At 40.0% G+C, this 15,801-nt stretch overlaps 1 protein-coding gene across 2 annotated transcripts in view; it reads left to right on the top strand.

Moving 5' to 3' along the window:
* LOC118782843 (protein CEPU-1-like) overlaps nucleotides 1-15,801 on the top strand; it is a 253,717-nt gene that overhangs the window by 164,829 nt on the left and 73,087 nt on the right. Inside the window, exon 2 of one of the 2 annotated variants that reach the window (XM_036536446.1) lies at nucleotides 14,114-14,204. In XM_036536446.1, the coding sequence (XP_036392339.1) occupies nucleotides 14,114-14,204 (91 nt within the window). Of the gene's footprint in view, nucleotides 1-13,989; nucleotides 14,205-15,801 lie in introns of those variants that run through there. The other variant, XM_036536445.1, reaches the window with a different exon arrangement.

Below are 15,801 nucleotides of genomic sequence, written 5' to 3'. Positions count from 1 at the left end.
AATGAGACCGTTTTACAAATAGGTCACACTTTGTAGAGTGCTGCCTGGTTACAAGCCTCACGATGACCTGCCTTTTATCATCTTTGAGTGGTAGGCATGTCTGACACTCTTTCTGGAGTTTAGTTACTTCACTTTGCACAATTTCAGGACGCTATGCATTTAAAGTTTATTTTTGTCTCTTCCTGCTTTTTTTTCTGTCTCAGTTTTTTTGCTCACCCGTATCTGCATTGTGACATGGTGTTGGGGAAAAAACATTTTGCCTCATTTTTAAGTGTAAGGGTATAAAAAGGTTAATTTTGCTCTTTAATCCAACAGTGTGATTACAGAATTCTCAGTCAAGTCCAAGCGCCATGCATCCGTGAACTTCAGTCTTAATATTGTAGCTTGCTAACTACTATTTTTCCCATTACAGCTTAACCGCCTAGGCTGCCTGATTTATATGTCTAGCTATTCTTGACAGGAAGTCAAATTTACTATGTACATTATCCACCTAGCCTACATAGCCTACATAGCCTAGTAGTTACAGGCTACTGATATTTAGCAAAAAAAAAAAAAAAAAGAAGAAGAAGAATGAGTAGCAGAAGAATTAAAGCTTTCCTTTGTTCAAATCTTGCTTGTGTTTTTCACCTACTGTTAACATATGAAACTACCAAAACATTCTATCAGATGTCTCATTGACAGTTTGCCCCTTGAAGAAAACATCAGGCTTTGAGACCACGTTAACAAAAAATGGGGAGTTTGGTATTGTAGCCATTACTGCACTAGAGGAGTTTCTGTGCCAGGCATAGGCTCCGCCCATTAACAGGCTGATTACTGTCCCTTGGCTTTATCCCATGTGTCCATGTGTCCAATACCCTGGCCAATAATGATCCACAAATGTGAGAAGACTCCATTTCTCCCTTATCTTGACTACTTTTTTCCCTGAATTATTCCCCTCCTTACCCCAGTATATTGGCCCTTCCTTGTCCGCTGGTCATGGGCATCAGCTGGCCTCTGACCTCAGCTGTTGTGTGGACAGAGATGTTCACAATAGGAGCTGGTGTCCCAAAAGGTCAAGTCAGTACCCCAGAGCTTTGTTCAAGTCGATGTCCGTGCCCATCGAAAGTGTTTAGTTTGCTGATTTACATGTCTTTTTTTCCCTCCAAATCCATTTGTACTCAACTTAGAATTAATTAATCTGTATCTGCATTGATTAGAATTTGCATTCTGGAAGTAATGTGTTAGCTAACAAGTGATGGTTTTCTTGCAACAGGTAAAACATTTTCATTGGATTTAATTAACTGAAAACTACTCAAGCCTGATTGATGCTGGTCTGATAGACATTTTCAGTTGCCAAGGTGAGGCAATGTGTTAAATGCTTTAGCACTGCCTTGGTGCTGTGTTCACAGAAAACAATAATGCAGTCCATGGTGGAATATGATATTTGTTGAAACAGAACAACAAACAGGTATATTTGCTTCTGTGCTTAGATTGCTGTTCTCTATCTCTCTGTTTCTCAAATACACGCATGCACACGTGCACACACACACACACACACACACACACACACAGAGACTGATTCCTGTGTAGCCTTAGCCTGGAGAGATGGAGGAGGAAAAAAAAAAAAACAAAGAGATGAAAGACTAGTTCCTTGGATCGTGTCAGTGACAAATGCTGTGCTCTCTTCAGTTTGCCCTTGGAGGAAGGAAGTGTGAGAGGGAGGAGCAGGTAAATCAAAGGGGGTCCGCAGGATTTCCTAAACTAAAGGAGCTGTTTGAAGCTGCGCGTAATTCACCGCGCGGGCGACATTATGTCCAATATCCAACGGGGGGATCTGTAAACCTGTCAGCCTGCGAATGAATTCTGTTCCTGTTGTAATCTCATTTGCCTTCGCCGCCAATGATGCATCAAACGCGGGCGGCCGGTTCCGCGGTAGAATGCCGCTGCCGTTGCCGGGACTGCGGAGTAAATCCTACCTGCCCCACACCACCCGCTCCATCACACGCCACGAGAAGCCATTAACCGCCGCTGTTTTAAAGGCCTGATGGAGTCCTTATCTTTATTTCGCAAACGAATCGTGAAATCATTTATGAGTGGAGATAGGAGGTTACAGCCAGCTGTGTTTGCATACTGAGCTGTGTATATGACAGGGCAAACAAATACATAAAAATAAGTAAGTAAAGAAATAAATACATAAATAAAATAAAAAAAAAAAAACTACACATTAGCGTCAGAGGGCACAAGCTCGATGCACACTTTTGCCTCCTGTCACACTCTCCGCAGAATGAGTGCAGTAACCAGTCATCAGTTTTTGAATTTATACTCTGGCTCCTGTTTTCTCCAAATCATGACTACCTCCTGAAAAAGCCCCTCTTACCCCAGATAAGTGGAGTAGGAAATCTCTGAAGGGTCCTGGCCCTGGTACTTTATTGTTGCGTTTGGGTGTCTCCATAACTCTTTTTGTTTTCATGAGACTTGGGGAAAAAAAATGAAAAATGAGGCCCCGCTCTTCAGAGCTGTAAAAACCCGAGGCCTGATGTATATTAATGGCACACTGAACACAATAGGGCGATTAATGTGTTGTTATAAATGTTATTTAGTGTTATAAGTGTTATTCCTGTTGCGTGGCACTCTGCATCAAAATGAAATACATTGTAATATATTAGGAAATATGTTGTTCAACCCAAGAATGCATTGCCAATACATTTAAAATATATTAATGCAAAGCAGAGATATATTGAAATATACCAAAACAGCAATGATTTATATATTTTCAATATATTGATTGGGCTCAAAAATTTATTCCCTAAAATATATTCTTAATTTTCTTGGTATGTCCATAACATTCTTAAAGATGAATAAAACAAAACAAAAATATATATGTCACTGTTACTTTGTTTGTGTGTATGCCAGTTTCAACAGTGCATATCGTAACCATATGTGTCACTTGAGTGACAGGTATGGCTGCTGCAGTGTCTATATTGCTTTTTTCCAGTGATAGCTGCCAGGAATTTAGCTGATACCACAGACATGAAAATGTTAATATTTTTAATATTAGCAGTAGAAGTAGTGTCAAACCATTTCTTTCTCCATCCAATAAGCTTGTCTTTCATGGATGGTATGTCCAGCCATGAAAACTACCTGTTTCCCATCATGAGAAGCTGAAAATACAAGCAACAAGCCTCTGCAAACTAATGATGTTTTCCTTGGTTTCATCAGGACAATATTTGTGTGACCATTGAAACCAGTAAGATGTACCATTGGGTATGATGTCGAAGTCAATGTTCAATTTGTATATAGCAATATAATAAAATAACTTAGTAAAGTTAGTAAAATAACTAAAAAAACTCACTCCTGACAGAGGTTCCATACATACAGTATGTGAAGAGAAAAGAATACACACATAGAAATGAATTAAACATACATATACAGTGGTCATTTAAAATTATGTGAGCTTTTCATCACTAGATCATCATCACAGCATACCTTGATAAAGGTCCAGTGGCTACAAGTTCATCTTATTACATGAGGTTTGCAAAGTTAAGATCACAAAATGGGGAATATTTGTTCATTTGAAATGATACTACACTAACACACACTTTTAAATATTCATTCTGTTTCTTAAACTAATAACACTTTACTGCATAGTTTTGTTTTTTTTACGTAGAGCCAAGGTCAAAGAAGAATTAATTAACACACAAATGCACTCAGGTTACATAATAACCTTGAATGGGGGTGGGAGTTGGCGGGGGTTGGTGGGGAAGGGACATCAAATTATTTAATCACCAAAATGCTTTGACTTTGAACATGTTACATTCCAGAAATGAATAGTAAGATTATTGATTATAGTACTTACAGTATTGACTAAAACTGTAACATGTGAAGTGTTTACTCTCTACATGACCAACTCTGTTGCACATAAATATGGAAGGAGACATGTTAGACACATGTTAGCACATGCCTCTCAGCTGGGTGAAGTAGGTGAATTTTATCAGTATCTTTTGCCTACAAGACTAGGTTTATTAATTTATCGATTCTTCTGCTTAATCATTGAACATTTTCTTTACTTCAATCTACCCGCTTGCCTTGAGTGTGTTTTGGATCTTCAGTTTCCAGCCCTTGCACACACCGGGACCCCAGCTGTTTCTTCTGGCTGTGGGGTTCAGACTCGCCCTGGTGAGAGCCTTGTTCCTGCCATGCCCTCCTGGTGCACGGCCAAACTTATCTGATGCTATCCTGCCAGAGCTGTAGACATTATTGTGTCTTTGCTTACCTCCTGTCTGCACCTCTCTGCTTCCTTCACTCACGCTTATTGGCACTGGCTGCACAAACATCTTTGTAGGTCTCAGGCCCCGGGGCAGTTGGCCAAAGGAGGAAGGATAGCTTGCAGCTCCGCTTCCAGCCCCCCCCCCCCACACACACACACACACGCACCCAGTTCTCTGTCACTTTCAGCTTGGAGGAACTTTCTTCTGTAATGTGAACCTCTGCCCTGGTTTCAGCTATGCTGTAGATTCCTCTCCCACCCCTGGATCTTTATTACCCTGCCTCCAGCCTTTGGAAATGGTGTCAGTACAGCTGAGGAACCTGTCATTAACAACCCCCTTCACCCCTCTAGACTCACAGTGATTTGAGCACTGCGAGGTAACTCTATCCTAAACACCGTCAGAAGTTCCCGGAAACACCTCTGTGGTGTGAGTGAGCAATTAAATCGGAGTGTATGTATAGTGTAAATGAATGTAAATTGGAATGCACCTCCTGTTTTCACATACACACATAAACTTCACACTTGAAGTGAAGGTGAAGGTGGTAGTCTTTCTGTTACAGTATGTACCACGAGGATGACTTTCCCTGCACTAAAATTTCAGTTTTGTTCACTAAATTTGCCATTCAAGGGACCAGTTCAAACTTAAGATACACATGCGTAAACCAGTTTATATGCTTCCAAGAAAAGTTGAGTACCACTGTTACCATTGGTTGAACTCGAGTCACCTAAGTTTCCACCTGGGGCAGTGCTTGGCCAAAATGACTCTGTTTTGCTCAAAAGGAGGGTGAGCGAGTCTCAGTTTACAAAATGGCCGTATTATCACTCGACACTTGTTGCTTTTCTCTCTGCAGTGAGAACATGCAATATTCACCACATTGGCACACTACTGTTGTTTGGTTTATTTATATGCACAGTAATGGCTGATGACTAATGTGAGAAAACTTTAAATCAAGTACTGTGTTGTTTTTCCTGTTTTTTTTAAGAATAATTTAAAAAATGATTCTGAGGTCTTTAACTTTTATAATTTTATGCAAAAGTATTAAACATTAATATTGAAAAAGCTCATTTCAGTTCTGGAACTGCATTATTTCTCTGAAGTGTCTCCTAAGCTTTCATAATTACAGCTGTGAGAATGCTGCAGCTTCATTCTGCAATGAGGACTAATAAATGCATTGGCCACCAGGTTCTGGATAGGGAGCTCTGTTTTTCCAGGACAATTTACACTTCTTCATAGTGCACAACTTTGTACTAAGAGACATAGAGATGCTTAAATTGAGTCTAAATCCCAAAAACCTACAAACACGTAAATAAAGTGTAAAAAAAAGCTGAGGGAACCCAAGTCTGAATTGGCCCCATAAGATTAGGTTTGACAATCAATTCTCGTTTTCTTTATTTTGTCATCCACCTAAGCCCTTGCCCCACTTCTCTGAATTGCTCACTTTCCTTGGTTTTTTGTCATTTTCTTCTTTGAAAATTCAATATGATCCTGCTTTTACAGTACAGTTTGTTTGTTTGTATGGTGTATATTTTCATTTTTGCTCCCACAAACACAGTCATATGCTTTATACTGTCTGCTCAGCTTGCATTTTCACGACAAATCTTCTTGGCACTGGCCGGAGATTTATTGATCACACGGCAGTTGGTTTTGATTTTTCAGATTCCCAACTCCTTCCTCAAGGCAAATAATCCATCTCATCCGGAAGCCTAACACTGTGAAAACCTTCCACCCTCGCGGATTTTAATCACACTCACACTTTAATTGGTGCTGATGTATTTACCACTGAGGAACCTGTTTCCCTTTGCAGCAGACTGCTGTCGGCCAGGCTTCATCACCCCCCCCCCCCCCCCCAAATCACACGTTGCTTCATCACCCCCCCTAAATCACACGTTGTTTGTTTCCTTGTTCTTCACCTTGGCTTGCCCCTGAACTGCAGGCTGGGAAAACTCACGGGTATCAGCTTGAACCCCGAAGCGGAGAGACATGTTTAACTGCCCACATCAAGGCTTATGAAAAAAAAAAACACCACCTTCATTGTGAAAATGTTCTCTAGGCTGCTCGATCCCCCTGTAATTCTGACGTTATTAATTCTGGGGTAAGGATAACCCTAGAGTCCTCTTCACAACCATAACTATGTTGTTGCGGCCAACTGATAACCTTCCTCTCACTGACTCCTCAGATGTCTGGAATGAATTTCCTGGCTTTTTTCCAAGACAAAATCGACTCATTTCATCAAATCTGGAAGAGTCGCACTCCACTGCTGTCGGTCAATGTATGTGCGATGCTCTCTCTCTCGCCCACTGCACCTCACTGTTGCTTTTGTGTCTACATCAATGAACTGGTCTGCACTTCTAGGCCTTAAGCTTGTCTCCTTGAAATTATTCCCAGCACTGTAGTTAAATATTGTATCCCTGCCCTGACTTTCTGTCATTGTTAAGATTTTCAACCTGTACTTCACTTCTTGCGTTGTTAATTCCAAACCTGAAAATGGCAGCAATGACAGCACTTATTTCAAATGGATCCTGATAAAAATATAACATCAGACCTATTTCTAATGCCCTATAATTCCTGCAAATCAGCAACTTTTGTTTTGACCTGTCAGGTTAATTTCTTTATTACAACTAACAATGTGGTGTAATTGTGTCATCCATAAGACCAGACAATCTGGTCAATTTGGTTTCAGAGATACTGCACTGGTATTTTTTTGGTCAAATAAATTTGTGCGCTTCAGGACAGCCTTTTGCATCACTGATATAGGGCAATAATGTATAATGAGATGGCAATTCCTCTCTCCCTCAGATCTGCCTCTGTTTGCAAAGGTGTTCCCCAGGGTTCTCTTCTTGACCCTCTACTGTTTGTAATTTTTTAGTTCATGAATGGCTTGGGATTGCATTTATATGTTAATGGAACCCAGTTATATGTTCTCACTACATGTACTTGTCTACCTTCTGTATTGGAAGTTTCCTTTTTCATATACCACTTTGTGTGCAGCGTAAATCTTTAACAGACAGTTGAGTAGGGGTCCTCTCTGAAAGAATGGGACTGCATACCTCTATCTCCCTCCTGCTGTAATTTACATTGGCAACCTGTCGAAAATCCTTCTCTTCACCTGTAAAGTGATTAATGGTCAAGCTCCCTCCTTCTTCAGCAACCTACTCAATAGTTACCCACCCTTTGTTTTCTTCACTCCTCCTTTACCTCCCCACCCTCTGTTCTGAAATCCAGGCCACATTTTGTGTGCAACCATGCTTTTTCCACCATGACTAACCATCTCTGGAGTTCACTCCACCCAGCACTTTTGTGACTTTTTTGACAACAACAATAATAAGATGAATCATCATCATCATCATCATCGTCGTCGTCATCGTCACCAAAACTATTTTAAACAAGTGGCTTGTTATACTTAATTTTTTACAAAGTTTTCTTGTTTTTCTTATTATTACCATGTTCAACAACCTTAGCATACATAAAATCAATCTGATTGTTATCATGACTGGTACTCATGTTTCCTTTATTATTTGAACAGAAAGCATCTTTAAGTTTTCTGTTTCAGCTGGAAAGGTCCTGAAGCCATCTGAGCACTCTCCCACAGCTTCAGCTGCATTTCATGTGATACGATACAGTAGAACTCCTCAGAGCAGCAGTATGGTTTTATTAAAACATAATCGTCGAGGGAAATAACAGGCCATGAAACAGTTGGTACAGTGCTGCCTATAAGCCGCTGAAAACGCAGGCGTAGAATGCCACATAACCCTGCTGACTCCAGAGGCTCTTTGTAGTCTTCTGTTTCCGTTCGCAAATCCAGCCCTCTCATTACAATAACTGCTGGTGATCTCCCCGCCTGCCTTTTGAACTTAATTAAAGATGAGAGGTTTGATGATTGAGTTGATCTCCTTATCCGTGCTCAGCCACTGGATTTGGCACAAGTGAGACACTTATTTCAGTTAATTTATTTATATTGTCAGCTGTTGTGGGTAATTTTTTTGTCATATTATGGGGTGGCTTTGTGGCTGTTAACAAATGAAAGGTATGCACCATATTTTATCCAAAGTTTAATGATTAAAAATCAAAGCACAATCACTTAAACACTACGATATACTCACTAATTGAGGTTTTGGCACACAGAACGATTTACTTTTGTAGGATTAACGAGCGCAGTTCTGAACATATTGTGGATGAAAATAAATTGATTTGTCTAGTAAATTTTTTTTTGTCCAACAGCCACAAATAGCCATATCAAATACTGATTTGCCAAATTGCTTTAAAAATAATGGTGCTGGTTTGGAATACTATCAGTGTTTACATTATTCTGCATAGTTGTTGACTGAACACTTGAGCTGCAGAAACCCATAAAGCTGTAAGTGCCCTTATATAAAAACGACAGGAAAAAAGCACTCGATACAGTGGATTTTCATCTCAGGAAAAAAAAAAAGAGGGGCCAACACTTACCGGTTTGCGTTAAAGTGATAAATCTTGTCACAGTGAAAACTACATTACCTGTTCCACAAAGCCACCAAGAGCCTTAGATAACATGCTCTACTTCTGGAGCTGTCTTTACAGCAGTCAGTAATGGTCACTTCCTCCCATAAACGTTCTCTGCTCAGCTAAAAGCCTTTCTCCAATTGTTTGTGCCCTCTATGATAGGACTGTGAGAGGTGTTGCATCATTGTTTAATGGTACTCAGTCACATTCCGATCTTAGCCACTTGGATTGCTTCTGAAAACCATAACCGCCCTCTATTCAAAGCCAGTGAGAATGTGATGTTGTTGTCTTTTTTAGAGCTGTTTGCTTACACTTAATTATTGTTTTCCACTTGAAGTCCTACATATCTTTGAAGCTATGACAACACTCATTTCATTCACATTTAGGAAGGAAAACAGCAAGGGATCATACATCATTTTCATCACATTTTTTGCATTTTAAATTATACCAGCTGGCAAAAAAGCAACCGCGTCAGTTAGGGAAAAAAGGCAATGTTACAAAACAACAATAGTGATAATAATACTCTGAATGTATAGGCATTCTAACCAACCCTCTTTCCTTTTTGCAGTAAGGTTTCAGTGAGGGTCCCAGGGTTACTCTCTGGCTCCTGCTTGAGCAGAGATCTCACAGATGACAATGAGTAATCAAAGGCTTTGCATTTGCTTATCTGGTTCTTTCTTTCGCGAGAGACGCAGGCGTCGGTTGCTCTGATGCTTTGAGATGCCATCAGACTGGCAGCTGTGCCTTCCCCCTATCTGTAGTGTGCCACATGGGCGCGCAAAGCCCTGAAGCCCCTCTCACCCTCATGTTCCAACAATTGCACATAAATTACAGAGGTCGTTCAGCTAACGACAAGATGATGCAAACGCGTAGCAATTAACATGTGGTCAGTTCTTCAAAAAAAAAAAAAAAGACTGCCAATTTTAGTGCAAGTCAGACCGTCATAAGCCGATTCGCATCGTTAACTGGGGGCCCTCGCTCCATAACAATAGGCAGTCTAATTGAAGAGGTGTGAATGCCCAGTTTCAGGGTGCATGCAGCCAATGCAGATGTAAACAGATGCTTCACACGGATATTGTCCCATCTAACACAAGCAACATGGCGTTTACCCTTTTAGTGTCAACTCAACATCCACTCTGCCAAACAAAGTCTAATGAGATTAACTCTCTCGCGGTAATATAAGGACATTACCACAGCTGGAAATTATTACACTGACACATGGTCCAATTTAACACTTGAAACACGTTTGTCCTCTACATGGGATCTGCAGAGTTAGTCATGATGACCCCTTCTGAGCCCACAAATATTTAAAATGTGAATGCATGTGTATTATATCACAATTAAATATATTATTTTGACATAATATGTCAAACAACATGTGGCTTAAAATGATTAAATCACCTAGGGGCCAGTTCAGCCTTGAGCAACAAGAATGTAAACCCTGCTTATGTGCTTCTAAGGAGATTTGTGTGACGCTGTTACTAGTAAGCTTGGGGCTTACGTTTGCTTGCGTTTGGGGCATTGTAGGCCAGAATTAGGTGGTTTTGCTTGAAACGAGGGTGCGTCTCATTATTTTCCAAGATATGTGAATTCTGACTTGATGCTTAAGTCTGTTTTCTCTCTGCAACCTGTACATGCACAAAAAGGTCAGATAAGTTGTATGGCACAGCGGTGATCTTCTGTGACCACAATTTTGTTGTTGAAACACAGAAAAGCAAGGTTCATTTTGACAAATACCGAAGTCTACTTTGAATTTCAATTCCATTTGATAATACCATCAAATTATCACAGAAGTAGCACAGCATAATATTCTCTCTGAGCGGTGAAACTTGGAGGCACAGACTGCAAGACACTTTCGTGAATGAGCGTTCGACTCAGCTGGTGTGATAAATTGTGACGGCCCTAAAAAGGCCCAGTGGTCATACATACATGGGCACATGCACATAAATACCTGCAAATATGGACTACCGTTACATGGTGTTCTGTAAGAACCATTTGCCGTGTGCTATGTAGGTACTACATGCTCCTGATGTTAGTGAGTTGGCAGTAAAACTCTCAGGTTTTCTCTGAAAACAGTAACTAGCTAACTACTGAACACAAAAGGAGATAATTTTGTTATACCCCCGTTGCACTATAACATTTTAATTTGAAAGGGGAGATGACATCTTTCAGACATCTGTTTCATCAGCAACACCCCCTATGGTTTAACTGGTACCCAGCTTCAGGCAGTGCACTGTACTGTGAAACAGCTGTCACAGAATAGTCAGACAGTATCTCTGACTACTTTGCCAGCTAGATGCCTTGCTAGCTAGAGGTCTTGGGAGCAAAATATCACAACCCTCTCTCTGTGGCAATGGCAAAGGGGATGGAGACCCGCAGTATGCAGAGGGTGAGGGTGAGGCACAGATGAATCCCCAGGCTTCGTTCGTATGGTGTGGGTTGAAAAAAGTACTTTTGGTTGGAGAAAGCGATGATTTATGATGCTGTTTCTTTTCCGAAAACTGGGCAGCCGCTTAAATCCACACTGCGACCCCAGTTATGATGAAAATATCCACTGGTCCTGCCACACAGTGATTCCCGCTAGGACTGAGGCACATTGTGGAATGTCACAACCATGAGTGCTAGTCCCAAAAAGTGGTGGCAATATTTTATGCAGCTAGTAGATTACTCAGTGGTTCACCAACACTTTCCTACTTATGTGTCTGTTCTCTCATTAAGCTGTAGACACAAACTACACCATGTCCTACAAGCATTTAAATGTTTGCGCATATTTTTATAATAAGACCATAGCTGTGAAGGAAGCATTGGGTTTACCCTTCTGAGAACAGTACCACCTAAACCGAGCCTTTGTTTGTGGCTAACAAGCCTGAACAATGATTCTCACCATTGTTTTATTTCCCTTTCAATTTAATAAACCAGATGAAGATTTAATGAGGAGATTTTTATATTTATCTTATAGCAAGAGCTCAATTTCTGCCTTTGAGATAGAGATAGGAAGAACGAGGTGAATGCATTAAAGTCAATGTGTCACATAGTATTTGCATGGCTTACTTATTATTACATTTCCCAAAAGAGCGCAGCTCACTGTCACTCAGTTGAAGAGTTACCAGGTTAGACGTTGCTCTATCAGAATATTGTGGGGAAAAATGCTTCAAAGAGCATATGCCTCTGTGAAGTGGACCAGCAAAATGGATGCAAGCTAAACTGAACTGTGAACACAGCAGAAGCAGTGACTCATGTCTTTGTTTCTTCTACCAAAGATTTCTCCCTCTTGCCTTTTCTAATTAATAGGTAAAGGTCACCCAGACAGGTGGGAGGCACCAGGGTACATGATTTCAAATGGTCGCATGCACGTAATCTATTCATTTCATTTATGCATTATAGTCATATGGACAGACAAACTAGAACTAATTTCATAGATCATCACAATCTCAGGCACAAGTCTATCTGCGTTCATTATTGCTGAGATCCATTAACTGTTTCCCATTTTTCTCTGGAGCCAGTTTCATCTCACAACAAGCCTGTTCTTTTAAAACTCAAAAGGCTGGAAAGTTCAAATGATAAATGACTAGATTATTCCTTTTGACTCCTAACCCTCAAGTTCCCCAATGAACAGACTTTCTTTCTTTTGCACACCACAGAAGGACACAATCCACCCCCATGTCTCTGCCAGATTTAACATCGGGAAGAACCACAAATGGTTTAAAATGTTTTATGGAAAAAAGGGGTAGACAAAATAATGGAAATACCAAATGAAACAGGACATTCTGAATTATTACTGCCATTACTAATTACCAATATGTTTCTGATATAAATTTTGAATTAACACATATATGTCAGTTTCTAAAGAAACACCCAAAAAGGACTGAAGGCCAATGTTCCAAGGCAAAAGGCAGAAGCATATATAATTTGTGAATTTACATAAATATGCCCAGGGAAAAACAACAAAACAAAACAAAAAACATCCATTGAATGGTTGGGAATTGTCTTTCATGTTTTTGTATTCAACAAGCACACTTCCAATAAAACTGTATAAAATAAAGTATATTTTTATTTTTTATACTCATTTTTTGGAAATTTGCATAATTTAATTCCCATGTAGATCTTGGATGATGTTACTTACAGTAAATCTTACCATTTAGTCGATTATACTATTTCTTATTTCAGGATTCCCCAATTTAACGTTCTGCTGTGTTGAAGATCGCCTGATGATGCGCTAGTTGAACGATACCTACCTGAATGACGGTTGGTCCTAGAGTCATTCTAAACCAGCTCTCATTCGGCCAAACTACCTGTCACACCACGAACCACGTTCTCATTTACGAGGTGCTCAGCACAAACTCAGTGCTTTCCACTTGGCTAAAACCGAACAGTTGTCTTCTAACTAAACATTTGAACAAAACAATGGGGCTTCATTTTTTTGCGGATTCAGGTACACTCTTACGGTAGGCGAATGCTTCCCAGCAGTTTCCTTGCTGCCATGACAACGCTGTGTAAATCTGTGGTACAGGGGGAGAGTGAGAGAAGGCTGCTATACGACTTGCGAGCGCTCACATTGTACAGACTGAGACGGGAAAGCAAGGCACTCAGAACACTTCTCACTATCCTTCAGTTCCTTCCTTCCACTCAGACCACCTTCGCACTGCGAGATAGCCTAAAGCAACCAAGGAGTCCGTAGCTAACATTTACTTAATCCTAACGATTTTTTTAAGAAAACTTTGCCTACTCTCACGGGATAACTAATGTATAGCTCCAACTAACTAGGCGAAAACCCCAGTAAGCAGGCAGCCGGCATCGATTTAGCCGAGATTAGTTTGGATTTATTATGATTCGTCTTTTGAACCTGCTGTACTTTGTTTTCTTGAAATCAACTTCATGTCTGAATAAATGGATTTAGTTTTTAAGTCTCCATCCTCTTTACTCTTCCTTCTTCAGTTACTATTTTGAAAGCGAGCTTCGTCGACTTCTTAAAATATTTTTGCTCTCTAACCCAGTAATCGGAGTGACTGTAAGGACAGATAACTTTACATCAAGGAGTTCTGTCATCAAAGCAATGCACGCCAAGCGCCAGGGCCGACGCAGCTGATGCAAACCACACGTGCGCAGGGCAAAAGAGATATACTCAATTAAACTTTTTAAAACGAATACTTTACCTGGAATGGACATCTGAATAAAGACAAATTAATAAAAACTAAAAAAAAATTATTCAATTAGGGTTGAATTGTTGGAACAGCTTTTCCCCCTGTATTGATCTAAAGGAATTGCTCGGCTATCCCGACCTTTGGGAAGGATTAATCGTTTGAAGATGGATGCTTGTGGTCACTTTGCCGTGTCTTGGAGGTGCACAGTGGTTCTGTTGCTCAGGCTGCTGTTTACTCTACCTGCAGGATTACCGGTCCGCAGCCAAGGGGAATCTCAGTCGGACAACACAGTGATGGACAACATTACCGTCAGGCAAGGGGAAACTGTGGTCCTAAGGTAAGACACGGGTATATCCATTACGATATGTGTCGCCGTCAGTCCGTGGTGCTGTTTTTGTTTTCTTTTCAAACTCCCCTACGATAACATAATTTGACATATATTACTGTCAGAATTTCTTTATAAACTGCCGTCTATTCAATTAAACATTTGGCAACCAGTTAAACGATTAGACTGCAGAATTTTCTGATACAGGTCGAACAGCCATCGTGTTTTCCTTCGCAGTCGGTATCATAATTACCTACAAGCGTTTTTTTTTTTTTATGAATGGCGAACAGGAGTAACAGTTCATTTGGCAGTCAATACCCTCCTTACCTGTAAGCATGCTCTGATGGAGGTTAACTCTAATGCGTTATGTTGTACAAAAACAGCAAAGTAGAACATTGTTAATATACAGCAGAAAAAAACTGAATAGTTTGGTCATTTCCAGATGTCATAATTACATCTAAGCCTTAGAAAAATTATACATTTGAAAATGATACTCGTTGTTTCAAGTCTGCATTTCATTTGTTTGGAAGGTTGCAGATAACAAACCAAAATAAATAGATTAAATTAAATTATTTCATTCCTGGATGAGAGATGCTATTCAGTTAAGAGGATTATCCGTCATGGAAGAACAGCCACAGACTAAACTTCTATCTAATATGTGTCGAAGACAGCATCATTACACTACTATATTCATATTTAATGGGCAGGAAAGCAAACTATGACAGCTCAGCCCCTGTCTGAAGGAGCTAGCATGTATCTGAATATTTAACAGGGCCCTTGGCAGACCATTATTAAGATTGCATGATTTGGTGAGTCTGTTGGGCATGCTACTAAATATTAGATTCATTTCAGTTCTTGAAGAGTTCATAATTCTCGTAGGTTTACTAACTTTACTCAAATCTTGTGATTTCTTTGACCTCTTTTCTGTTTGTATTATGAAATATGATCATTATTGTATTTATTTTAAAAAGATGAGCATACATTAAGAATGGAGTTGAAACCAAAAGTGCTTTCTTCATCAACTATGTATGTTTTTATTGTTTTCATTAACAATGGTGAGGGTTTGGTTTTGGGGCTCCCTGACCAAACCAGTTGACCTTTTGGGGGTAGTGGGAATATCTAGTATAATCTAGCACATCATAGTGACAAATTCTGACAATGTAATACATGGTAATAGCCTTCAGTATTATGAAGTATTGCTGTTATTGAATTCAATTTACCGCACATCAATTGCTTATAACAACCACCACTTTTTTCTTCTAAAGCTGGATGGTAAGTAGATATTAGGTCATATAAAGTAACCAATCATAGAAGGAACATGCAAAGTGGCACCACAAATCTCCCAGGAGGAACCTCCCTGGAGGCAGGGCTCTCTGCGGCTTCTGATACCGCAGTGTGGTCTGCTGTTTGTTAAAGATTCGGTTGGTGTCCGTTCCATTCAGTGTTGAAGAATGCTCTACTTTTAACATCCATCAGCACTGAAAGGTGAGGTTCACACCATGCAACTGAGTGACCTGTAGATTAGAAGTTTATTTAAGATATCCAACTTTAATCACTCTGTGGGGACTTTGTGTTTGCCTGGGCCTAGATATAGCCTTACCTCTATGGA

The sequence above is a fragment of the Megalops cyprinoides genome, chromosome 9 (assembly GCF_013368585.1).
Source record: "Megalops cyprinoides isolate fMegCyp1 chromosome 9, fMegCyp1.pri, whole genome shotgun sequence".
Lineage (NCBI taxonomy): Eukaryota > Metazoa > Chordata > Actinopteri > Elopiformes > Megalopidae > Megalops > Megalops cyprinoides.
This window is presented reverse-complemented; position numbering and strand designations above follow the sequence as displayed.